We start from the raw sequence: 26,388 nt of genomic DNA on the forward strand, positions 1-26,388 counted from the left end.
TGTAATACTTCATCAAAAGCATCATGTAAACAACAACTAATCCCAATCTTCTCTTGTAAGTTCACCATCCTCATGTTCTGAAAAGGCAAACTCTCTCTAGTGGTAGCAACAACTATGAGAAGAATGTCTTCTTTGACGAAAAGCCCAATCCATGGCTAAGAGGTGTCTGCATCAGTCCTCGACTCTAAGGGGAGCACCTCCCTAATGCTTTCCATCATGTCTCTTGCCCCTCTGATGCCACAGGCCATGCGTCTAGGACAGAAAACCACTCCCCCACCGTAGAAGCAATCTCGAAGAGAGCCTGCCCCAAGAAAAGCACATCCTCTCTCTGATGCTGAGGCCTCTCTCTGTCCTCCATAACTGATTGAAGAAAAGAGGCTGCCTCGTCTTCTCTTCAAGGGTAGCTGGAGCTCAAATCTGCTGAAACACATGAATACTAGAAACTCAGCTGCCATGGTCCTCCATCAGCAGGAACAATAGACTCAGATCTCCACAATAGTAACTCTTTCCCTGGCTCCTCACTTGAAAGAAGCCCCCCTTGCAATGAGGTTCACCAACAAAACTTTGCCGTCACTGTCTTGGTCTATGATCCTCAAACCACTCCTAGATCTAGGCTAAATTATAAAATCCCGTGCATAGTTTTTTCATATGGTAATGCAAACAGGTATGAATGTCTGATTTGAGTAGGATATGAACCTGGAGACTGAATCATACATGGCCCTAGAGTTTTTTGAGATTCAAATTCCAAGAAACACTACTTAGCTGAAATAATGAGATATAACCTCATAAGACTGCTAGTTTGCCAAGAGCCCATTGTCTATTCATAATAATGATCCAAAGTCCCACGGCCTACAGTCCAATCATTATCCACTTTATCAATATGCAAAGAATGAAACAATGACTAGTCTTGCCATATACAGGAATGGAGAGAAACAAAACCACATGATGAATGATGGCGCAACTTCATATGAAAGAAAAGATGAAGTAACAACCCTTCTAGCTTAGCCTACTCAAGTGGAACCATTATCCAACCTCATTTCTTATCTAGAAATGGAGATGTATGAATTTTCTTTCATACTTATTTTGTTCTTACTTTTTATTTGTACTTAAGCAGGATGAGTATGATATTATTTTCATACATTTTTTCTACAAGTTACTCATTCGTTTGATTTTCCCAATCATACAAGTATAAATGCAACTACGATCCCATGCATGGCATCACCTGACTGATGCATGACCTGGTATACCACATGATGGCAAGTAGAACTTGGCTAACCAACATGGACAGTGGTTGACCATTGTAGACTGGTCCATTAAGTTCTGCACATTTACTCCCAAATAAGCAGATGGCCAGAACAGAAGATACTTAGGAACTCCTTTATCACGCACTGGTGTATGACTTGGAATCTTCCTAGGAGCATCATGATTACGAGAACACATTTTTCAACAACATTCATACCAAACCATAATGTTTGAGTGAATTCAGCTCTTAGAATAAATAGAAGAATTTAGTTAGACCCATCACAAACAGTTGTTGCTGTTGGGCTTCGTACGATGTATGCTTTCTTTTCAAGTCAGTATTGACTGCAGTGGTTACTTTCTGAATGGAGATATAAACCATACATGTTTGCAAGAATAAAAACTTTCAGGCAAGATTTCATTCAGGGAAGGTTGGTTTATCTGAAGGCAAGTATCATTCTAATACCTACAGTGAGATGGTTTTGGCCGCAGCTGCTGTCAGAAGGCCTCAGATCAATGTCTAATGTGTGCGTTTGTAGTTAGAAGTAAACATTAGAGCATCCATACTCTCTGTGGAAGCCACAAGAGGCTGCAGGGTGGTTCTGAGCAAATGAAGAGAAGAGATAAATTAATGCTCACTCTGGATTCTGGCACCTTTTTTCACCTAGCTCCTCATATGGTCTGACACCATAGCCTACCAAATTGGTTGTTCTTTTTAACTGTTATATTTATCATGTACTAAACAGTTCTCTCCATTGTACTGTGTATATTTTACCTCAGGGGATTTTTCCTCAGTGTCATTAATGGAGATTTTTACTTTTGGAAAATGATAGTAAAAGTAAACATTGAAGCATCAACTAGTGCATGCTTAAAACATTGTGTCTAGGTTGAAAAAAAAAAAAACTTAAAACTTCTTTTACAAAAAAAGGATAATTTCTTTTATTTACCTTGTTGATGCTGTTAAATAACAAACTTTCTCATACTACATAGACGCCATCTCTTCCACTGGACGTTCTCTCAGTATGAATTGTGCACTTGTTTCAAGGGAGGCTCCTTCTTTGACTACTATCTCTGCTGCCTTGACCAGAATCTCTTGTTTTGCTTTATAGAAACCAAGAGTGCTCTGATAAATAAAAAATTCAAAATGTTCAAATGAATGCCACTGTCAAACCTAACTCAAACTTGGATTTTAAGCAGTTTTTATTTTCAGTCAATCAGTACAATGCCAGATGAGTTTCATAAAGGTATATCACAGGCCGGACATGATCGGGTATATGGTTCTTTTCCTTCTCAAGCCACAAAATGCTTATTCAAGTACTTCACAATCTACTTATGAATGTCAAACATCTAAGAGGATTGGAAGTTAGAGCAACTTGGATTTATGTGAAACACCCTAACCTTATTTTCTAGATAAAGGCACATTTTCTATTCTCCTACTTGGATCTTATGGCAATCAATAGAGCATCAGCTGAGATATATAACTCATCTAGGTAGCTAGTAAAAACCAAGCCTACTAACAGGGCTCAGAGACCTCCGTTCTTCACGATGATCACACTGCTGGTCAGAGCAAGATGAGAAATCTCCTCATCAGAGTCATCAAAGGCAATTGAACCGATTATAAGACATCTTCAACACCTACAAACACCCACCTACACTTTCGCAAAGAAAAGATTGTAGATGTCCTGCCTAAGTCATATGGATCAGTTGAAAATCTGCATTTTTAGCAAGGAACAGATTACTGAAAATTTGTGTTTTCAGCCTGGGGGGTGTTCTCTCGATGGGGGAACCTCCATATCCTCATTTTGGTGATGATACCATGTGAGAGTGTGCAATGGAAGAGAATCATGGACACTCAGAGAAAAGGAGACAAGAAGAGAAAGCTAAAAGAGAAGAATGATCTGCTCTAAATAAAGAAGAAGGCTGAGTACAATGAGGACTGATCAGTGCCTCCACCAGCCCAAGGCGTTAGTGAGGGCATAGGATCAGGCTGAATAATGATGATAGCACTGTCAACAGTGATGGAGACTGTGATAGTGACGGTGATGGAGACAGAGATGAAGAGTATGCAGCTTGCTGTCCACAAAGGAGAAGGAGAAGACTGGCCACTTGACGGATCACCTATGAGGCAAAAAAGCGAATGACTGCCCCAACAAAGTGACCAGCTATGTATAGCAGGAAATTAGCAAATCTGGCTGACCTGATGTTGGCTGACTGCAGTCGGCAGCATAAAATAATGCAAAAAAAGCTGATGTGGCATCCGAGCAGTGAGGAAAATTTGCATCAATCCTGGGGGGACTGAAAACCATCTATCAGGGCAGCATAATTGACAAACACACCAAAACAAGGAAGAAATATACAATCAGAGCTTCAAATGTCCCTGTCCTGACTAGGGTTCACAACCAAAAGATGACGAACTGACAAAATAAGGCCAGGCTAACAGAATCATGACTAACGTAGATTAACTTCATTATCTACTATTTTCAACCACAATCTCGCCATCCTAGTTGTTTCCCTGCATGACAAAGACTTGCCGTCAAATCCAACAATCCAGATGTAGTCAATATCTCAGCCTAAACGATTCACAATGTGACAAAAGTCCAGAAAGCTTGCTTGGAGGCAATATAGCCTAGTAAACAATTCAATGTTGACTTGCACCATCTGTTATCCTTGCTCATGACCCATCTTTTAAATACATGGGCTTTCTATCAATAGATTCAAAAGTTTGAGGAGACCTTTTGAGGTCAGACCTACAAGTGTTATCATCACAAACAAAAGGGCTTTTTTTTTTCAGTTATTTTAAGTAAGAGCCAAAGAAATCTTGAAGAGAGGTTGAGGCATCCCCTTCTCTTTAACCATTAGGCCTCATCTTAGAGTGGACACATTGTATGCTAAAATCCTCTATCCAAGGGGAGATTATGTGATTGTCAATTTGTAATGGAGAATGGTTCTCCTTCATAAAGCTCCCTCTAGGCCTAAGAGAAGGCCAACTAATGGTGCTTGCTGTGGTAGGGAGCCCCTGAGGAATGGGGGATAGATTTTCCCTATTTGCACACCCAAATTGGTTTCTTTTTAAGAGGGGATATGTTGCTTTTGGTGAGTAACTGGGAGACAAGAATCCTCGTATTTCCAAGTTGACAAGGAGTGCAAATATATGAGGGAGGAGGTTAATTTGAGAAAGCATGTTAGCTATAGCAAATAAAGCATCAGAGTAGTAGCATAGAGCAATGACTAGAGCTGCTACATGGTGACAGGTCAAGCTTGGTGTGCTCAAAACCACTGGAGCTTTTGGGCATGCCAAATGACACCTCTCTATACTGACTACAATGGGATTAGGGAAGAGCCTAGAGGTTTTGGAGACCAGTGGAGCTTTTGGGCATACCAAAGGATACCTCTCTATAGTGACTAGAGTGGGATTCAGGAAGAGCCTAGAGGGTTTGGGAGACCCCTTCCAGGATAGGGCTCTAGAAATTCTCTCTATGAAGTATATGATCAAGTTGAAGAAGAGGACTCACATAAGCTACAAGTAGGGACTCAAGGCACTACATCTGGACTGTCCCCCAAGGGCTCAGGAGGTTTGGAGAACCCACAAATTGGCAGTCCACAAGATTTGTGGTCTAGTGGCCTTAGGAATAGTGCCAGTCATGAACAGAGGGTCAACTGGTGGATATGAGACTTCCAAGGGATCATTACCAAGCAAATATATGAGCAGCAGTAAATACCCACTCCAGACTTCTTATACACAGAATGGACCACTAGTCACTTTGGAGATGGAAACTCATTGGTAGTCTTAAGGCCCAATTCTGGTTGGGATGACTTCCAAGGGAGTGTTACCTTTCCAATACCTGATTACAGCAGTAGAGAGAGATCCCCACTCTAGATTTCTCTCTGTAAGTGGACTGCTGGCCTGATTGTCCCAGGTGGGATCTCATTGGCAACACTTACAGCTTGGAACATCTAGCTATTAAGATGCACTGAGGCTATGGAGCCGCAGGATATTCTACCTCAAAGACCTTCACATGCTATGGGCAGAGCTCATTCACTCTTTGACAGGCATGGAGGGACTACAGGGTGATTCACTTCACACGAGCAGGAGCAAGAGGCCTTCCAACATATTTGGGATTCAGGCACCTGCTTCCACTCAGGGATGAGAGGTATATGGATAGATTACAGGGTGATTCACATCTCATAAGTAAGAGGTTAGATGTTTTCTTTACTTGGGAGTCTCACACCTTCCACTCAAGGATTCCCCACATGGTGTAGCAATACAGACCACCAAATTGGTTGTTCTCTTGGACTTTTATCTAACATCCCCCAAAGCACAAAGCCAAGGAGGTGGCATCCCTTTATATGTTTTCATTCATTTTATGTAGAGGGATTTAGTGTTTACCAGACTGCTAAGTATGTGAGGATAGGATCGTTCTACAAGCTCAACTATCCTTTAGGAAGGAATGCTCCTGTCTAAATGCCACAGAATGGGTCCTTCAAAGGATAAGGAAGATGTTGGATAACTGGGAGATGTCGATAATGATTAGATTCAGAAAAAGTACAGACTGCTTTTATGGAGCACCTTCAATGATAAGTTTTTGTCAGCAGAACAGTACAGACTGTTCTTATGGAACACCTTCAACTCTAATGATTGAGAAGATGACGAACAAGGATTTTCTGTTACTTTTGAAAAATAATATGGCCCAAAAGATACAATTACAGGAAAGCATAGCGCATGCATATAAAACCACAGGTTATGCTCTTAAACGGTTGTGGATGCACCAGAACTTTCAGCACAAGTACCTTTTCCTTGAGAGCACACAGCAGCTCAATGTCAAGACCATCAGGACCCATAGCTTTAAGGTAGCAAAGGGGAGCATGGCTGTTCTCCAGATCAATTTTTGGATGGTTGGAAAGGTAATCTGTGATACGCTCTGTGATTTTGTCAACAAGAAAGATGTCTTCATTGCGCAGCTGAAACACAGCATCTAGCTGCCGGCATTTGGCTTTGGAATAATTTGTTATAACCTGCAGAAAAAACATCATACAGGACACCTATGCTTCAAAAAATGAGAGTGCCATGGTCAGATCAAAAGAAGGCACTATGTATGAGACCAATTTAACACTGCAGAAATGTTCTTAGCAAATATGCTAAGCACCTAGGTTACTTTTATAGATTCAAAATCACCTCATTAAGTATGGCTTGATTTGGAACAATCACAGGCATTCTATCAAAACCAATCAACTTTGTATGAAGAAAATCTATGTCCTCCACATAGCCTGCAAAAGACTTGGCCTGTAAGGACACAAACGAAAAATTAGACTAGCCAAAACATAGGACAATTATGACTCTTCACAGTAATCTCTTGAAAATGGAACTAATTGATCCTTTCCTAACTGTTGTAATCACAGAATTCACCCTCCATTAAGCACACCTGTTTTTTCTCTCACTATATAAGGTTGCAAATGTTTGGATATAGTGTGCACAGAGAGAGAGAGAGAGAGAGAGAGAGACAGAGAGAGAGAGAGAGAGAGAGAGAGAGAGAGAGAGAGAGAGGTGTGTGTGTGTGGGGGGAGGACGCGATGGCGGATCTGGCTCCCCCGTGACCTGACGTGCCTCCTGCGCGCTGTGGGGGATCTCCCCCCGGACCTGCGTGGAGTTCTCGCCTGCTGCGCCTACTGACGGAACGTGCCATTAGTCACCTGACAGTCGCCTGGATCTACGCCTTCAAACAATCGCCTGCTGAGCCACGCTGCGGACGCCCACTGCTTTCACACGCTCTGTTGGTCTGGGGTTCACCTGCTCGAGCCCGTCCTATTCTGCACAGGCGCCCCGTTGCCGTCCTGTTGCTGCAGCCCTGCTGTTACCTGGTTTTGCAGGTCTGCGGAATCTGCAGAGAGAGCGAGAGAGAGAGAGAGAGAGAGAGAGAGAGAGAGAGAGAGAGAGAGAGAGACGTTTACGAAAAAAGAGAGAGAGAGACGCCCAGCTGCTGTAAACCCTAAGTCCGACAGTTGTCAGAGAGGCAGCGTCTTGACTAGAGTGCCCACTGATCTGTACAGAGAGAGAGAGAGAGAGAGAGAGAGAGAGAGAGAGAGAAACAGCTTAGAGTGAGAGAGAGAGAGAGAGACACACACAGAGAGGCCGGTGTTCATTGCTACCGCCTGTGAGCTCCTGGCTCTGCATCTGACCTGCACAAGTGGTGATACAACATGGCTGGTCTGGATATGGCTTTTATCGACCAAACGGTGGCAGCCCTTGGTCCGGATTCTGATACAGAGGAACCAGAGGAATGGTTCCTTGCACAGAGGAGATGCCTCATGGTCTTGACTTCCAGCCTGTGGGCAAACATACCAAGCATACCTCGGAAGAGACAATGGATCATCAAGAACGTTCTTATGCTCAAGTTGCTTCTGATTCGGTGGATTCTCAGGATGTTGACTGGGAGCATTTGTTGGAGTTTGCCAACACTCTGCTTGGCGATTATGTCCAACATAATCATGAAGCTTTTTCTGACTCTGGAACTGAAGATGTTCTGGAAGCTACGGTGGACCCGAAAAATGTATTGCGTTCATTTTCGGTATTTTATGACCATGCTGTTATACTCTTCTTCACTAGCAAGTTCCCAGTGCTTTCCCATATTCGCCAATGGCTGCACAATCTACTACAAGGAGAGTGTGTTGAGGAGATTTTTGTTGGGCCCCGAGGCTTCTATGAGGTGCTGTTGAAATCTGAGAAGCACCGTGCTGATCTCCTGTCTAAGCTGCCATTGTTCTTTGATCGACGTTTGGTCCATGTTGTGCCATGGCGCCCAATGGCAGATTTTCAGCGCCTGCTTCAACATGAATGCCCGGTGTGGGTTGAAGTGGCAAATTGTCCGACTGTCTATTGGCCATTGTTACAGGATGCCATGGCCGTTGTGGGCACTGTTCTGGTCCCCCCGTGCCTAAGGGCCATGAATCGTAACCGTTTGTGTATGTTATGGAACACTGCTAGGAAAAGGCCTGCTTGGTTACGTCTTAATTGCTCTGGCATGCATCCTTTGCACTTTCGTTTGAAATGGGGCAACTTTGCAAGGCACTGCTTTTCGTGTGGAAAATTGAGGCATTTTATGGCCGAATGCCTAGAGAAGCAACCGACTTCAGATGCGGAGCATGTTGTGCTGCCCATGGAAGATATGGTGCTTGATGCTCCGTCGCAGGATGCAACCCAGCCATCTAAAGTTTTGGATAAAGGTAAACAACAGGTTTCGGGTTTGGATTCTCGTGGCAATGGCTGGCTAGATGTGCGTGCAAAAAAAGGTAAAAGGTTTGATGCTGGCATGACGGATACTGGGCCTAATGCTTCACAAGATTTCATGCGCACTTATATGCGCAGGAAAGAAATGTTGTCTTCAGAGCACAATGCTCATACTATGGTTTCTTTTGCTCCTCGGAATCAGTCTACTAGAAAAGTATATACGGGCGGTCCAAAGGGCCCACCTGCTAAGTTGGCTTTTGATACTAGAGGTAATGTCATTTCCCCATGGGATCATCGTTATCCCTGTTCCATCCCCAAGACAGTGGATATTCCGTCTACTTCTAAAGCTGGCCGTCAGAAATCTTTTGCCGTGTTAGCTGATTTTTTGGATGAGGGAGTCCTTGACATTCTAGCGGAAAAGGTTAAATCGAGGCAAGCTGTGCCTCGTTCCCAATTTTCTTTTTGCATACACATGAAGATAGCCACATGGAATGTGCGAGGCATTTGTTCTCGCCATAAACAACATGCCATGTGGACCGTATTGCATGAGAATCAGTGGGATGTCTTGTGTGCTGTTGAGCACAAGAGTCATGGTGAAGCAGGAAAAGTTGTGGATTGCCATGGGTTTCGCTTGTTTTATGCAGGGGCACATGCCATGCATTATTCTGGTGTGCTTATGATTGTTCATGAGAAATATTAGCATGTTCTTATTAAACATGATGTACATGGCCGTTTTGTAGTGATTGAAGTTTTATTTGAAGGAGAGATCTTATGGTTGCTGGGACTCTATGCTCCGAATGACCCTTTATCCCGCCGGGATCTTTGGAATACTTTGCAGACTTCCTTGTCACTTGGCAGACAGGGTTTTTTGATGGGGGATTTTAATATGTGTGTTGATTCTTCACAGTCCACATCAGAGCATTCACTGATGGACGCTCCGGAAAGTCGTGTGTGGCAAGCGTTTGCTCTTGCCGTACTTAGGCAAGATCTCTGGTCTTGGCTACACCCTTCTTCTACAGGGTTTACTTTCCATTCTGCGCAGTATGCAACTACATGGTCGCGGTTGGACCGCATGTACATCATGCAGGATGATGATTTTCTTCCTGAGATGCTGGAAATGAAAGTGTTGCAGCAATATGCCTTGTCGGACCATTTCCCTCTACAGTTTGAGATACTTGCACAACCCATTGCACCTTTTAAGCAATTTCTCGATAGACTCCCTTTGCATTTCAACTCGTCCTATTTGAAGCATTCCATCTTTCAGGACTATATGCAGCAATTGATTGATAAATTTTTATTGGACTTCGCCTCTGAGGGCAATGTTGCTTTTGATCGATTGCTCTCTAATGTGCAGCGGGTTGCTCGACAGTATGGGATCCACCATGCCTCTCTTTGTCGGCGGCGTCGACAAGCAGCGGAGGACTTATTGGCTTTGGTTCGTTCTCTGCTGATGGACACTCCATATGATGTATTTCTGCTATCACTGGCGATGCGTTTGGCTGATCTTATTAAAGAGTTTCAGTTGAAATCTTATCAGCAGGCCAAATTGCAAAATTTGACTGAGAATTTGCAAGATAGTGCTTGTTAGACTCATAAGTTCTTTTGAGCTCTACATGCATCTCCTGCTCGAGAAAATATGACTAGACTTCAGGATCCAGAAGGTCGAATGGTCATCGATCCTCAGACCATTGTGAACATGTGCAGGAATTATTTTCTAGACCTTCTTGGTTCTTCTCCTTCCCCTTCTGACCAAGTTACTCAGGCACGCTCAGTTTTCTATGATCTGGTCCGTAATCAGGTTCCACTTGATATGCAAACTAATTTGGAGAGAGATATTTGTGAGGCAGAGGTTATGGATGTTTTGTCACACCTACCTAAGGATAAAAGTCCCGGTTGGGATAGTCTCACCAATGAATTCTTTGAGATTTCTGCTACCCAACTGGTGAAACCATTGACGGCTATGTTTCAGCAAGTTTGGGAAACGGGGTTCATGCCTTCCTCATGGAAAGGTCTTATCAAACTGCTTCCAAAAGTTCCCTCACCGTCAATGTTGAAACATTGAAGACCAATTTCTTTGATGGGTTCGATGTATAAAATCTTTTCCAAAGTGATGGCGAATCGCCTCCACAAGCATCTCCCGGCCATTGTGCATCCACTCTAATCAGCAAGTGGTATTGATTCAATTGGATGTCGAAAAGGCTTTTGATTATTTAGATTGGTCTTTCATTGCAGAAGTTATGTCTACTATGGGCTTTGGTACTCGGATGTCCCGCTTGATCTACACCATTAGTGTTGAGGCTTCTTCACGAGTTATGCTAAATGGTGGTGTTACTGAGCCATTTGTCCTTGCACGCTCTGTGAGACAGGGTTGCCCTTTGAGTCCTCTCTTCTTTGCCCTTGTGATTCATCCGGTTCTTTCGATGTTATCTTCTATAGCAGCTTCTACTCAGTTGGTTGGCTTGTCTCTTCCTTTTGGACAGCACTTCATTACTCAATCTTTGGCTGATGACAGCTTTATGATTTTGCGTGCGGACAAGGAAAATCTTCGCAAAGCATTAGATGTTTGGACGCTCTTTGGTCATGCTTCTGGTCTTCATATCAATGCTTTTAAATCAGCCATTCTCAGTTGCACGGAGTCCGATTTACAGTCATTGGGCTGGCAGGGACAGGTTGTTCCCCGTGGTTCCATTGTCAGGCATCTTGGGTACCCTTTGGGTGTTGATGTTCGGCCAAAGCAACTACTAGAGTGGATTTCACAGAAACTGGCAGCTAAGTTTCTGTATTGGAAGTCACAGGCTTGGCCCTTCCATGTTCGCCTCAAAGTGGCTCAGACAATTATGTCGCCAATGCTCACATATTTCTTGTCATTGCTGCCATGGACTACTACTACTTTGAATGCTCTTACTCAGCACATTCCTTTCATGTTATGGAAGAAGGATTCCTTGCAGGCAGGCATTTCATGGATTTCTTGGTCGCACACATATACCCCCAAACGCATGGATGGTGGGGCTATTTTGGATGCTGAAACTCATATGCTGGCACTTCGTTGGTCTCTTTTTCGTGTCATGTGCGTGGATCATCACCAATGGGTCGTTATTGCCCGTTATTTTCTTGAGGATCACGGGCTTGTGCATGGTGATACACAAATTCGGAGCTCCTGGTGGCATGTTCTTAATGCAGACTCTCAGTTTTCTAGTCCTTCCTCATCCCTACTTGTTCATTTGGTCTGCTCTTGGAAATTGGTTCTCCAGAAGGCGCATTGGCATCTAGCGGAGGACCGCTTACATACTAACTTCTTTCAATTGGAATTGTTGGCAGCCTCGCGATTACTTTCTTGGGAAGGCAAACATGAGCTTAGACCAAAGTTTAACCGCATGGCACATTTGGGCTTGACTTCAGTTTTGCAGATGCCACCCTTGCCAGTCGTAACGTCTTGATATGCTTTCGTACAGCCAAGAGGCTTTTCAGAATCCCTCGTGGATACCGTGATTTATGGGATAGCTTTTGTTGGTACTCCAGAGTAGGCAATCCTTTCCTGCCCTTGCTTTGGATCGTCCTTGGCAGGACTGGGACCTTGCAGGTCGGTTGAATTTGGAAAAGGCCTCAACTAACCAGGTGTATCATCTTTTGATTAAAGATCACCAATGGCTGGTTACTAAAGCTAATATTGTATGGGGATTGCGGAAATCGCAGTCATGGTGGAAGGCAACTGTGATGGAGGGCTGCAAGGTCTTTCTTTGGAGGGTGATGATTGGTGGCCTTCCGCTTGCTTCAGCCCTTTCCAAGCGTTGAATCTCTAACGGCAATTGCTTCTTTTCCACCACTACTGTGGAATCGGCCCGTCATCGATTTATTTCTTGCCCTCTCGCTAAGAATATCTGGTCGTTCTTGTCAGCGGTTTGGCGAGCAGTGGTTGGTTTCTCGTTAAGCCCTTTTGATTAGGTTTTTGTACGGCCCAAATATCCCACGCTGGCACAGTCGCATATGAAGATCTTGTTTTACTTTCTTAGATACTCGGCGTGCTGGCATAATTGGACCACTCGGAACGCCTTTCTTTTTTATTCCGCCTCTAATGTTCCGGGGTATATTGCGAGGCTTAAAGGTCTCTTGCTTTGGCAAATGGATCTCATTCGGCACTCTGACTTACTCCCTCGGGAGGACTTACTTCCCTGGCATATGGCAATTTCCTCTGCGTCTTTGCCATGACTTTTGTAACTCCTTGGTGATTTAGTACTAAGATTTTACACACGATGGCTTAGAGCCATCGTGTATCTTGTAATCATGTAAACTTGTACCTTTTTTCGTAATTAATACAATTACCTTTACGAAAAAAAGAGAGAGAGAGAGAGAGAGATTAATGTCTGCTAAGGCCAAAATCAGCCTATGAGACAAAACCATGTATAATACTGGTTGTTACTACATATCAAAGTGTGACATGCTAAAAGATGGTTGGTGATATATTGTGAAAGGAAGCTAAGATGATGTACAAAACAAGATGGTGCTCATATAGGGATACAACGAGAGGATGAGGTAGTACATGTCTATCTGTGCAGCTGAATGATATCCCTATATCTAGTTCCACCCATTCAAGATCAATGGATAGAGTATGTCATACATGTCGGATGAGATAGTATGAGGGTAACATCTAGACTAGGCCCTCAACTCTGTCAGCTGCTGCTCATGTCGCTAGCGGATCTCCCTCCTCTCTCTTTGACATGGCATCTTTGTCTGGTATCCTTGTAACGGCAGGCCGCATGCTGCTTTGATCTCCTCGGCTCTTTGGAGTGTCACCCCTCTCTCTGTAGGTGCTGTGTGTAGTCACTATCTGGAATAAATCGGTCAGATGTACCTAACACCACTCTCTGTGTTGTGCCAACCTGTGTCAAAAGATGACATACCAGCAAGACAGTAGGGTTTGTGGGGAGGAACACGGAGTGAACTTAGCAAACATGGAGAAGAGAAGAGAAGAGAGAAGAAACTCTGATGAATGGAATGATGAAGATTGAATCATGGAGTGAATGTGATACAAGGGAACAAGGGTGTCATAGCATAAGAAAGATGATGAAGAAAACCACGAACCACGAACCACAATGTCCTCCTAAAGGGGTGTGAGGGTAGTGGAGAGACTGGAGAGAAGAGGTGATGGACTAAATGAATCAGCTGTAAGGAATGAATGAGAGAGTGGCCTATAAATAGGCACAATCAGTCTAGGATGGTGCCCCTTTTTAGGGCTGCAAGCTCTAAATGCAAACCCTAAACGCAAAACACCAAAATGCAAAAACGCAAACTATGGGTGAAGGGTTTCTCAGCACCCTCTCTCAGGCCCAAAAAGGGAAACAAGAGAAGAGTGAGGTGGAGATGCAATGCTACATGCTGAAGAATGCTCATGCAGCAGGTGCCACTTGGACAGTGTCCCTCGTGGGGAAATTGTTCACTAGCCCAAGCGCCCTAGTACAAAGATGATGAAAAACATGCAATGCATAGGAGGAATATCGGACTTTGTGTGGTGCTGAGAACTATAAGGATATGCCCGTACTCGATCTCGAGAGGTGGCTCCATGCTGACCAAGTGACCAAGGCAAGAAGAAAAGAGGAGGAGGAAGATGTAGAGGATCCCTAAGATCCATGATTTCCACCAGAAAGGGAACTGCAACAATAGACACAGTGAATTGGAGAACTCGAAACTCAACCTCGGGAGAGAAGCCACTAGTTCCGTGCATCCATGTTGGAAGAAATACGAAGGCCTCGTCACCAAGTCGCGGCTGAACCTCTGAGGTCCCGATCTACGTGGTACCTGAAGATTCTAGGTATCAGTAGAAGAGATGACTGGTCGAAGACAGCCACCCCAAGAAAGTAGAGGATGGGTGAAGAACTTCATGTGGAGTAGGTTCCCCCTGTCTGAGGTGGGAGGTGGAGGGGTCCCTGCTGAAGTCGAGAAGAAGAAGTAGATACCCCCTTTGACTGCAAAGAAATAACATCCCCTCTGAAGTAGATAGGGAATCCAAAAACTCATGGATCACGAACTCTGAAATGTCTGATGATAAAGGAAGTGCCGCCAATCGTGCCGAAGAAGGTATCTGGGGCGCTGAGAGCTCCCAGAGGTAGCCTCTCGAACCTGAGTAGTCGAGGGTGGGGAAGAGTAGGACTCAGAATGAGCAAGAGGTGGGCAACAATCGTTGTCTCTCAGTGGAGCGGACTGGGTAGCTGAAGAAGAGGAAGGAGTCGAGCAGCCACTATCTCTTGAAGGAGCGGACTGACGAGGAGACGGTATCAAACAATCATTGTCTCTTCATGGAGCAGACTGCAGATCCGAAGGTTGAGGAAGCCACTATACCTGACAATACGGAGAAAAAGACTGCCGCTGGCATTGCGACGATCTCCAGGAGGTCATAGCGCCAATCGGTCCTCCATGTGCTTGAAAGGACTTAGTGCACATCGGATGCGTCTTATTGCCTTGAGCATAGTACTCTGATAGCGGATGCAAAACGATCTCTGTGGCCCAGAAAGGAGAGGTGGCACAAAGAGTGCCTGGTGGAAGACGCATATACTCCAGGGGGGTGAGGAGCAAAGGTTGAAGTCGGCAAGAATCGATGTTGTGTCCAGTGATGCCACAATAGGAGCACCTAGTAGTCTGGTCATCTGTTGGTAAAGAAGCCATGGATACTAGTGTGCCTTGCTGAAGAAGGAAGAGGTCAGCCACCATGAACCACGAACCGCAATGTCCGCCTCAAGGGACGTGAGGGTAGTGCGAAGCACGAACCGCAATGTCCGCCGCAAGGGGTGGGAGCAACAAGCTGAAATACCTGAAATTTGCAAAAATGAGATTGTTTTCTGAATGGAGAGTGATCAGCAACAGTCATATTGCTGTAAACAGCTGCAAACTACGAGTGGAAGGTTGGAAACAAGCGCTAGACTGTAGATAACAGCAAGGGACAGCTGAGACTGCAATGTCCTCCATGAAAGGAGTGTGGGTAGCAAGCTGAAAACACCTGAAACTTGCAAAAACGAGATTTTGATGCAGCTGAAGAATAAGAGAAGTGGATGCCGAACTTGCCATCGGTCTTTGCCTTCACTGAACTGGAGGATCTTTGCCACTGTTTGAGCAGATCTAGCTGTGGCGCAAGGGGTGGGAGCAACAAGTTGAAATACCTGAAATTTGCAAAAATGAGATTGTTTTCTGAATGGAGAGTGATCAGCAACAGTCGTCTTGCTGTAAACAGCTGCAAACTACGAGTGGAAGGTTGGAAACAAGCGCCAGATTGTAGATGACAGCAAGGGACAGCTAAGACTGCGATGTCCTCCGTGAAAGGGGTGTGGGCAGCAAGCTGAAAACACCTGAAACCTGCAAAAACGAGATTTTGATGCAGCTGAAGAAGAAGAGAAGTGGATGCCGAACTCGCCACCAGACTTTGCCTTCACTGGAGTGGAGGATCTTTGCCATTGTTTGAGCAGATCCAGCTCTGGTACCATGTCAAAAGAGTGCCTGGTGGAAGACGCATATACTCCAGGGGAGTGAGGAGCAAAGGTCGAAGTCGGCAAGCATCGATGTTGTGTCCAGTGATGCCACAATAGGAGCACCCAGTAGTTTGGTCATCTGTTGGTAAAGAAGCCATGGATACTAGTGTGCCTTCCTGAAGAAGAAAGAGGTCAACCACCATGAACCACGAACTGCAATGTCCGCCTCAAGGGGTGTGAGGGTAGTGTGAAGCACGAACCGCAATGTCCGCCGCAACAGGTGGGAGCAACAAGCTGAAATACCTGAAATTTGCAAAAATGAGATTGTTTTCTGAATGGAGAGTGATCAGCAACAGTCGTCTTGCTCTAAACAGCTACAAACTACGAGTGGAAGGTTAGAAACAAGTGCCAGACTGTAGATAACAGCAAGGGACAGCTGAGACTGCGATGTCCTCCGTGAAAGAGTTGTGGGCAGCAAGGTGAAAACACCTGAAACCTGCAAAAACGAGATTTAGATGCAGCTGAAGAAGAAGAGAAGTGGATGCCGAACTCGTCACTGGTCTTTGCCTTCACTGGAGTGGAGGATCTTTGTCACTGTTTGAGCAGATCCAACTCTGGTACCATGTCAAAAGATGATGTACCAGCGAGATAGTAGGATTTGCAGGGAGGAACATGGAGTGAACCTGGCAAACATGGAGAAGAGAAGAGAAGAGAGAAGAAACTATAGATGGATGGAATGATGAAGATTTGAATCATGGAGTGAATGTCATACAAGGGGACAAGGGTGGGTACTGTAGCACAAGGAAGATGATGAAGACAACCACGAACCATGAACCACGAACCGCAATGTCCTCCTGAAGGGGTGTGAGGGTAGTGGAGAGGCTGGAGAGAAGAGGTGACAAACTGAATGAATCAGCCATAAGGAATGAATGAGAGAGTGGCCTATAAATAGGCACAATCAATCTAGGATGGCGCCCCTTTTTTTTTGCAAGTAAAATGTGGCTAATTATATTACTCAAAAAAACTGATTACAATGGAGTGCTCATGCTCAATAGACTAGCTGGAGCTGATGCAAAGTCACAAATACATCATGTATACAAGCCTCTCAAGGCAGTCTAGGGGGTATGGGGGCAAGAAGCCATTTGGGGGTTGGGGGGGGGGGGGGGGGAAAGAGAGGTGTATCGCCATCTAGGGCTGCCTATCTATGATGGCGTCCCTTTTTAGGGTTGCAAACCCTGAATGTAAACCCTAAACGCAAAACACAAAAACACAAAAACGCAAACTGCGGGTGAAGGGTTTGTCAACAACTTGTACTAGTGATGTGTGGAGCATCTAAATCTCAACTAGGAACTAGCCCAGGTGGCGTTGGTGTGGGGACTAGATGACTAGTTTGAGCAAGGTGTCTCCTCCAAATAGTGGAGGTACCTAGCTTGGGATGTGCTATAGGCTTTGCATCTGTAGATGTAGTGCTCCTTGCTCTCCACCTCCTCCTAGCATAGTTTGCAAATCTGCTCAACTCGGGGAATGTGGGTTGCCCTCCCAATCTCAATCTCAAGCTGGTGAGACAATACCAACCAATGGCTACTCGCATCTTATGCAACATGTATACATCTAGGTAGTCTAGGTCTCTCAATGAAGCCATCTACTGTAGTCTTCATGAAGTGGTCTCTGTAGTACGACATCTTTGGGGGGAGGGGTTGCTTGGGCGAGGTCCATGTATGGTGTATGTACAATTGGTAAAGGTCCTACCACATGACCAAGTTCATCTCTGTGTGGTAGAGGTGCATTAAGGGGGAGTTAGGCTCATACTGAAAGGGAGGGAGATAGCCCATGTTGATCCCATATCCTGTAAGCCATTGCTCAACCTGTGCATACTATGAAGTGTCTTGTCCTGCCTCAGCTAGCTGCCTAGAGGCCTTGAAGGCTCTCCTAGCCAGCCAAACTGGGTGCATGCCATGTACTCTGTATAAAGCTAATGGTATGAAAAAGGGCCTCCATCATCATGGGGGATGTAGCGAACTCGGCTCTGATAATTTCATGCGATAAACTGATGGTTTGCTGCAAATTATCTGTGACAGCATGATGATTTGCGGTCATTCAATGTGTGTCCACAGGTATGTAGCTAGGCCAAGGGTCTAAATAGGTGCACCATACATCATGGATGGTATGACCAACATGTCAAATAGCCACCTCTGTGTGCATTGTCTCTCCATCATGGCCAATGCTAAGTATCCTTGTGTGAGTCGGTTTCTAACTACCTGTGCCATGGTGAATCTCCCAATCGATGTAGTGAAAGTGACCCCTAGGTAGATGTATGAGTCCATAACCTCCACATGTCCAGCTCCTAGGGTGGACACTAATCTCCTCCTCAATGGGGCCAATCTATGGAAGATCAGGATCTTGGTTTTCCCCAGATTAACCATCAATTCATGTTGTGTACAAAAGTCATGAAGGGTATGGAGACATTGCTGTAGATCCTCCTGTGATTCAGAAACCAAAACAATATCGTCAATATAAAACATAATAGAGACCAACATACCTGCTAGCTCCACCCCATCACCTCCTCGTGTGATGTGATCTTTTATCTTGTCAATGTAGAGACCGAAGAGTGTAGGTGGCAAAGGACATCCCTGCTTCACTTCAAGGGTGCTCAAGTTCACGCCTGAAAGTCTTCCTTGGCATCTCACTCAACCCTTCACTCTCTCATATAGTGCATAGATACCCCAAATCACGTTTGATGGGATCTCTGGTATCTGCAGCCTCTGTAGTAGTCTATCTCGTGGAATCGTCTCAAAGGCTTTACGGAAATCCACAAAGCAACATTAGAGTTTCTTCTTTCTCATTTTCACTTATTCAATCATACTTCTCAACGTGAAGATGTGGTCAAGTGTACAAAATCCCAATTTGAAGCGAGTCTGTCCTACTTCTCTCAATCTCCCCCTCTCTGCATACGCACTAAGCTCTACCTCCAATAGTGCTCCATATATCTTTGCCAATGTGTGGCCCACCGTGATGGTTCTATAGTTATCAAGATCTAAGGGGTCTCCAGACTTGTGGATGGGCACGATGGTATGTATAGTCCACTCATCTGGGAAGCCTTCTACTAGGATCCTATTGAACATAAAAGCAAGGAGAGGAGCCAAAATGTCAATTGCATAAATGAAGTGCCCACCCTATATACATGTGTAATCCATCGATTGTCCATGTTGTAGGTATTAAAATATTGAGGATGCATGCTAAGGAGGATCACTAATGAGCAAATAGACAATCATAATGAGACATAAGCATTAACAAAGAAGAACAATTGATATTATCCAAGCATAATGCAAGTACAATTGAATGATAATGACTGATGAAATGAGTGTGGGGATGAGTGTCTTTTATAGGCTTATAGTAGGTGGTATTGGTAGGTGGAAAAAGGTGGAAAGGGACCATGGTAATCACCAACTGTGGTTTTAATAAACCATGCATACATGACCTAGTTTAAGGCTTTATTTGAAATATCTTTCTTTGCCTTGTTTGTTCCATACAAAGAGGCTATGGTGAATGTGATTGCACATTTCTCAACACCCCTCCTCAATCACAACCAAGAAGGACATTGAGTATACAGACGCTGTCATGAGTAGAACCTTGCTAAGTGTAGACATGGAAAGAACCAACCATACAAAGCTAGCGGCTGTTACAGGGCCTCACTAAGTGTGTAGAGGTTGTAGTGTGCAGAGGTTACATGAGGAGTATAGGAGCTTATGGTGGGAACATTAGGCAAGTCCACATTTTAAACTTTAAAAATTCTATCAAAAAATGAGCTACAAAAGAGGGGCTGGTAAGTCCTATCCTTTTGTTCTTGGGATTCTTCTTCTTCTTCTTCTACATTGTTGTCTTCATCTTCTTTGACAGTACCTTCCCTTGGTTTCTTCTCTTGACCACTTGTGATTGACCACAAGCCTTTCTTCATCAGGATCGGTTTGATCCTAGTTTGCTATGTATGGAATCCGACACCGTTGAATCGAGTTGCGGGTGAGTCCTTGCCCATGTTGAGGTTGCAAGATCAGCAGCAAATCAGCTCCAAAAATTTTAGATTTCAGCAGCAGAAGAGTTGAGCACAAGTGCCAAGAAGCACTAGGTGATTAGTATCAAGAGATACTAGGTGACTAGGTGACCAATATGCCCTTTGAACTTGGAATCTTCAAGGTCTTACAAGTCCCTGGTCCGAATCTTCCCCTCCTTGATTTGATGCTAGAGTAGCAAAAAAAAACTCAAGTTTGATCAGGGGAAAACTTGATTGTGTCAGATGATACAGTGACAAGAGTCACTGTATCAATATCAAGAGACACTATGCTTGACTCTGCTTCAATTTTGCAAAAAAACATCACCAAGGTCTCCCCTCCTCAATGATTTGTTGTGAGAGTATATGCCAAATCCAAAAATATTTGAGTGGTAACACTGTGGCTTGAGTGGTAGAGGAGAAAAATGAAGTGAAATAGAAGCTTGAAGTTTGATGGCTATGGGTGCCCTTTAGGGTTTTTAGATAGGGGCCTGATTTTTCCCTAATTCCAACTCATTGAGGTGGCTATTTGAAAAACCCCAATGTCCGCACGTATTGAGCTTGCCATCTCAACATAGCTATCACTACAAGAAGGTGAGATGATTATACAATGAATGAGCACACTCCTCAAAATTTAAGATCCACAACCATTCATATGTTAGAGGATACTTCTATCACATTTATTTATATCTATTTTCTATTTTTGTTGTGTTGATTACATTGTTTTATCCTTTGTTTTTTTCCATTTATGTTGTTTTGTTATAAGCTTTCGAGGCATATATCTTATTTCTTTCCCCCTCGGGGGGTTCACTGTATATATATTCTCTATATAACGTGTGTTCATGGCCTATTTATAAATATCCTTATCTGTGAATTTTTCTTGAATAAAACACAACCCTTTTCTATTCAATCTGTAAGTAACGCCTTTATATGACACCCTTTTGTATGTAAAAAATGTATAAAAATGCTATTTTAAAAACCCCTTATTTTGAACTCACGTTATATATACATATATGAGTGACCCCCCCGAGCTTTCCCCCTTGAGGCCATTGCCTTGAACTCTCCTATTAGAAGCACTCTACCTTCCCTTTTATGAGGCCCTTGAGGCATTCACTAAGGGTAGTATTTCCATTATTGCACCTTTCTATCATGAGTGTAAGACCCTCAACGTAGTCGTGTGATATTAGACTAGCACCTCCCATTTTACTGTGGGGAGGTTGTAAGCGTTGCACACAGCAGCCTCTGGAAACCCCAAAGCACTCCCTTTGGTCATGTTAGGAGACGCAGCTCGTGTGGAGAGGAGCATGCCGCATCCTCCGTCGTACAACACCTAGCCTTGGATGGGAGCTTTCTGCTGGCAGGCAGTCAACCAGGGCCGTCACCTTCTGTATGAGGCCAAGATGCAGGACACGATATTCATCATTGAGGCAAGGTCGTGTGTAGTGATCAGTTTGGAGGCTCTACCTATCCGCCAAGTACTGGAGCCCACAACAGACCGCTCTGAGGTATGGGAGATCATAGGGAGTCTTACTGGATGGCATATCTAGAAGGCACAGTGTCAAGAGACTTTCGGCGGAGAGAGACTTTCAGCACAGGCGACCCTAGCTAAGCTCTGGACCTCCATCATCCACTCCCTCCGCGGCTGTTGGGATCAGGTGCAGGGCGAGTCCAGGGCGAGTCAGGAGCTCCGTAGTCACTTCATGCATACCTGGGGCGGCCAGGATCTATTTTTCGTGATGCAGGTACGCAGCCCCAGATGGCGATATACTCCCCCCCCCCTCCATGGCTTCTTGCCCCCATTCCCCCCAGACCGCCCTGAGAGGCTTGTATTCATGATGTATTTTTGTTTCAGCTCCAGCTAGTCTGTTGAGCATGAGCACTCCGTTGTAATCAATTTCTTTGAGTAATATAATCAGCCACATTTTATTTACAAAAAAAAAGTGTAAACACAACCTATGGAGGAGAGAGAAGATCAGGGCAATAGCTCCAAACTGATGGCAACAGCACCAAATGCTGACGTCAGCATCAAATGCAGCAAACAGACTCTAGGCGATAGCTCCAAGGTACCAAGCAACAATTGCAGAGTGAAAGCAAAGGCTGGAATTAGGCACCAAATGGTAGTGGATGGTTGGGGAAACCTCTGATCATGATGTCCTCCATGAACGGGGTGTGGGCAGCTGAGATATGGCTCCTAAAACATGCAAAAACGAGATTTTGGGAGACTAGTGGATTGCATGCCTAGTTATACAAATTTTGGGGCACCCAAATTAGGGTGTTGCATGTGGGACACAATAACTCTCTAGAATCCCATTTCTTTTTAAAATAAGATAGTTTCTTCATTAATTAAGCATGTTTTTGGGTTTTTTAGGTCCGGCTAATGCATTTTTAGCTCAATAATTCTCTCCTAGATAGATTGTCCTCCCTCACTAAGAGATGATCAGACTCGTCAACTAAGTACCCCAACTAAGAAGCACCTTGTGAACAAATATAAAAACAAGAAGAGTTAGACTTCGATGAGTTATCTTAGAGGAAAAACATGTGGAGGAAGATGATGATGGAGCATTGTCCTCCACATGAAGAATGTAATGCCTCAATAAGGCCTCCATTGAGGGAGTGGCCTAAAAAAACACTAGAGGATCCCAAGATGGAGTAGTCTGAGCCATCGTGAGCCAGTGTGTGATGCATATTGTAGTCAAGAACAAACCCATCAATCCACAATAGCCATAGGATACTCTTCAATAGAGCACCGGTTGATACCATGTCGAGATATGCTAGGGTTTGTGAAAGGAAACACAAAATGTATGGATAGAGTTAAAGAAAAGTAAACACAAACAAGCATGCAAAAAGTAAAACTGAAGAATGAAGATGAAACTAAATGAAAGACAAATGCAGAATAATGAATGAATTAATGAATGTACACTATGCTCTAAAGGTCGAGCAGTCCAAGAGCCGATGGTTCTTGCGGAAGTGGACTGAGAAAGGAGTGTTCAAGACCGTCATCCTCTAGTGTGATAGACCTCAAGTCCAACAACCACGATGTCAAGGCAAATGATAATGAGGATGCAGTAGACTGTATCTTAGGGTGATGAAATGCAGCAGCCATGGGCCATTCAAGTTGCCCTATTCCATGGAGTACTTCTCATAAGCTGCAAAATAGTAGGTTCGTGTAAAAATTGCCATTGAAACTTTAGTCTTAGGAATTTTCCACTTGTTGCCTGTCCCAATAGGCCAATCAATATAACCAACCCATGTTGATGGCCACATGCAGTTCTTTTACTCTTCTTAATGAATACTAAAGCCAACATTGATTTCAGCAGTCATTCATCTGAGTACATCTAAATCTCCTAGTATATTTTTACAGCCCAGTTTTCTTCTGCAGTTGTGCAACACAGTCAAAGGCTGCAAACATTGTTGGGAGTGCAATTGGTTGAAACTTCTGCTTTTCGAGTACTGCTTTTCATTTCTCTACACTCAAGCTAACCTAAAAAGACATTCAAAGTTGTCTCTAAACAAGAAGTGGTATATCCCTTGACTCTAAACAAAAAGTGGCATATCCTGCAAGCAATGTGCAATCAGTATATACAAAGACATCCTTGCACTCTTTATTGACAATGTCCACACTTTGACAACATCTGCAATTTAAACATAGTGCAGAATCATCACAATCAAGATAACTTGTACTTTCAGACAACAGCAGGCGAACCACTGATAGCAGCTCCCTCCCCTTTACATGCACACCTCAACAAACAAATAAGCCTTTGAATCAAGAATGCAATATTATAATATGACCAGAGATTCCTTAATAAAACATACAAGCTAACTTGCATACCTTTACTTGATCACCAATTACAAAAGGCCTTGTTAAGAAAAGTATTGTACCCCCTAAGAAGTTTCCAACAATCTCCTTTGCTGCTAGCCCCACAGCAATACCTGCATTAATGCAAGGGAGACATCTAAAACTTCTCCTGTCTAGAACAAGTAGCCCCAAGCTTGTTGCCAAAAAGATAAAACAACTAGTGGCTCCAAGTATTGGCAAAAATCTAGTAATATGTTTTCAAATAGCACAAATACCAACTAGCTTCAAGGGTAACTATGCAACTCATTATTAAAATATACTCATTGAGCTAGTAAGCAGAAGCCACAAACTCGACACCTGCTGTTCATTTTCTTTTATTTTCCCATGTTCAATACTTTTCTTTTCCCATTTTCAATACCATCTTAGTAGCTTCCATTCTTTTCCCACGTTGCCACTTTCTATTTGTATTATGGCTTTTCTTCTTGGCACCTTTTTCCTATGTTCTCTTTCGTAGCTCTCATACCCATCTTCTCTTTCTCTTTGTGGCTAGTATCCATTCATTGAGCTGTGGCAGGCAGGTGATCTGTCCTTATATGGTAGGTGCTGGGTGGTTGTCAAAAAAAAAAAATGGCTCCTATGCCATCTGATTGAAGGCAATAGTTCTTGTTATAGCTTTGCAAAGTCTCTTTGGCCTTCTATATCATCCTGGCTTAATAAACTTTTCAAACTTAGTGTTTGGTCCTTGGGAGATTCCCTTCTATTATTGCCACCTTATGTGGTGACTCAACAATTTGCTTTTATGATAAATAGAAGCTCCATTCTTTTTCCTTTCCATGAAGAAGTTTGAATGAATGTATAAAAATATTTGCATCACGCCCTCTAGCCAGCCAACCACAATCAAAGACCAAGGCAGCAAACACTTATGAAGCCAAAAGGCTACAAAGGAAGAGGTTCATGAAGTGGGCACAACAGGGGTGGAGCAAACAATATCCATGCATGGAGTAGCCACCTCTCTAGGTATCAAGCCATCCAAAACCATGGAGGTAATCTGCCATAAGAGCAATCCTCGCACGTGACCCGTGTGCCCATGGATGCTCGAGGCCAAATCCAAGGTAAATGCATTGCGAGTCCACCAAATGTGCCAAAGACCAGTCCATTGCATGAATTGAAAGAGGCAAGGATGATGGGAGTATAACGTGATCATGGATGGCATGTTGCCCAAAACCCAAGAATGAATGGGCATTCTCTAACCTATCAAATCCATCCATACTCTAGAAATGAAGTCCCAAATTTGTCTAGCAACCAAGCAAGAGATGAAAAGATGAGCAAGGGTTTATCACATGTGGTACACAAAATACATTTGACACGCGATATCTTGCAACCAGATAGCATATCTCAAGTGGAAAGACCCCCAATAAGAAGCCATCTCTCTCTCTCTCTCTCTCTCTCGTAAAAGGTAATTGTATTAATTACGAAAAAAAGGTACAAGATTACATGATTACATGATTACAAGAGACACGAGGGCCCTAGGCCAACGTGTGGGAAATCCCCGTACTAATGCACAAAAAAGGTTACACCAATCATGGCAACGACCCAGAGGCAATTGCCATATGCCAGGGAAGCAAATCCTCCCGAGGGAGCAAGTCGGAGTGCCGGATGAGATCTATCTGCCAATGCAAGAGCCCTTTAAGCCTGGCAATATGTCTCGGTACATTAGAGGCCGAATCAAAGAGAAAAGCATTGCGCGTGGTCCAAATGTGCCAGCATCCCCAGTATCTGAAAAAGTGAAATAAGATCTTCATATGTAACTGTGGCGGTGTGGGGTACTTTGGGCGCACAAAAACCCAATCGAAAGGAGTTAGTGAGGACCCCACCACTGCGCGCCAGATTTGCGACAAGAGTGACCAGATATTCTTGGCGAGCGGGCATCTCTCTCTCTCTCTCTCTCTCTCTCTCTCTCTCTCTCTCTCTCTTTTTTTTTTCGTAAAAGGTAATTGTATTAATTACGAAGAAAGTACAAGATTACATGATTACACGAGTACAAGAGGCACGAGGGCCATAGGCCAACGTGCGGGAAATCCCCGGACTAGGGTACTAAAAAGTTACACCAATCATGGCAAGGACCCAGAGGCAATTGCCAAATGCCAGGAATACAAATCCTCCCGAGGGAGCAAGTCAGAGTGCCTGATGAGATCTAGCTGCCAATGCAAGAGCCCTTTAAGCCTTGCAATATGTCGCGGTACATTAGAAGCCGAATCAAAGAGAAAAGCATTTCGGGTGGTCCAAATGTGCCAGCATCCCCAGTATCTGAAAAAATGGAATAAGATCTTCATATGTAACGGTGGTGGTGTGGGATACTTCGGGCGCACAAAAACCCAATCGAAGGGAGTCAGTGAAGACCCCACCACCGCGTGCCAGATTCGTGACAAGAGTGACCAGATATTCTTGGCGAGCGGGCAAGAAAGAAAACGATGTCGGGCCGATTCCGCCGAAGTGGTGCAGAAGAAGCAAGTGCCATTCGAGATTCGACGCTTGGAAAGGGCCGAGGCAAGAGGAAGACCACCAATCATTACCCGCCACAGAAAGACCTTGCATTTGAAAGGTGTCTTGTTCTGCCATCCCTCCATCAGCG

The 26,388-nt window shown here is 44.1% G+C and overlaps 1 protein-coding gene across 4 annotated transcripts in view; it reads right to left on the reverse strand.

Moving 5' to 3' along the window:
- LOC148022081 (mechanosensitive ion channel protein 1, mitochondrial-like) overlaps positions 1-26,388 on the reverse strand; it is a 166,153-nt gene that overhangs the window by 9,902 nt on the left and 129,863 nt on the right. For 2 of the 4 annotated variants that reach the window (XR_015694457.1, XM_087697698.1), the window contains exons 7-10: positions 23,790-23,890; positions 6,413-6,520; positions 6,028-6,252; positions 2,187-2,362 (exon numbers count right to left, since the gene is read on the reverse strand). Coding sequence is in view for 1 of the 4 variants with exons in the window: in XM_087697698.1 (XP_087553824.1) it covers positions 2,222-2,362; positions 6,028-6,252; positions 6,413-6,520; positions 23,790-23,890 (575 nt within the window). In the remaining 3 variants the exon portion in view is untranslated. Of the gene's footprint in view, positions 1-1,705; positions 1,842-2,186; positions 2,363-6,027; positions 6,253-6,412; positions 6,521-23,789; positions 23,891-26,388 lie in introns of all 4 variants that reach the window. The other 2 variants (XR_015694455.1, XR_015694456.1) reach the window with 2 other exon arrangements.

This window comes from Lygodium microphyllum, chromosome 17 (assembly GCF_053477565.2).
Source record: "Lygodium microphyllum isolate KBCC chromosome 17, Lygodium_microphyllum_v1.1.10, whole genome shotgun sequence".
Taxonomy (NCBI): Eukaryota; Viridiplantae; Streptophyta; class Polypodiopsida; order Schizaeales; family Lygodiaceae; genus Lygodium; species Lygodium microphyllum.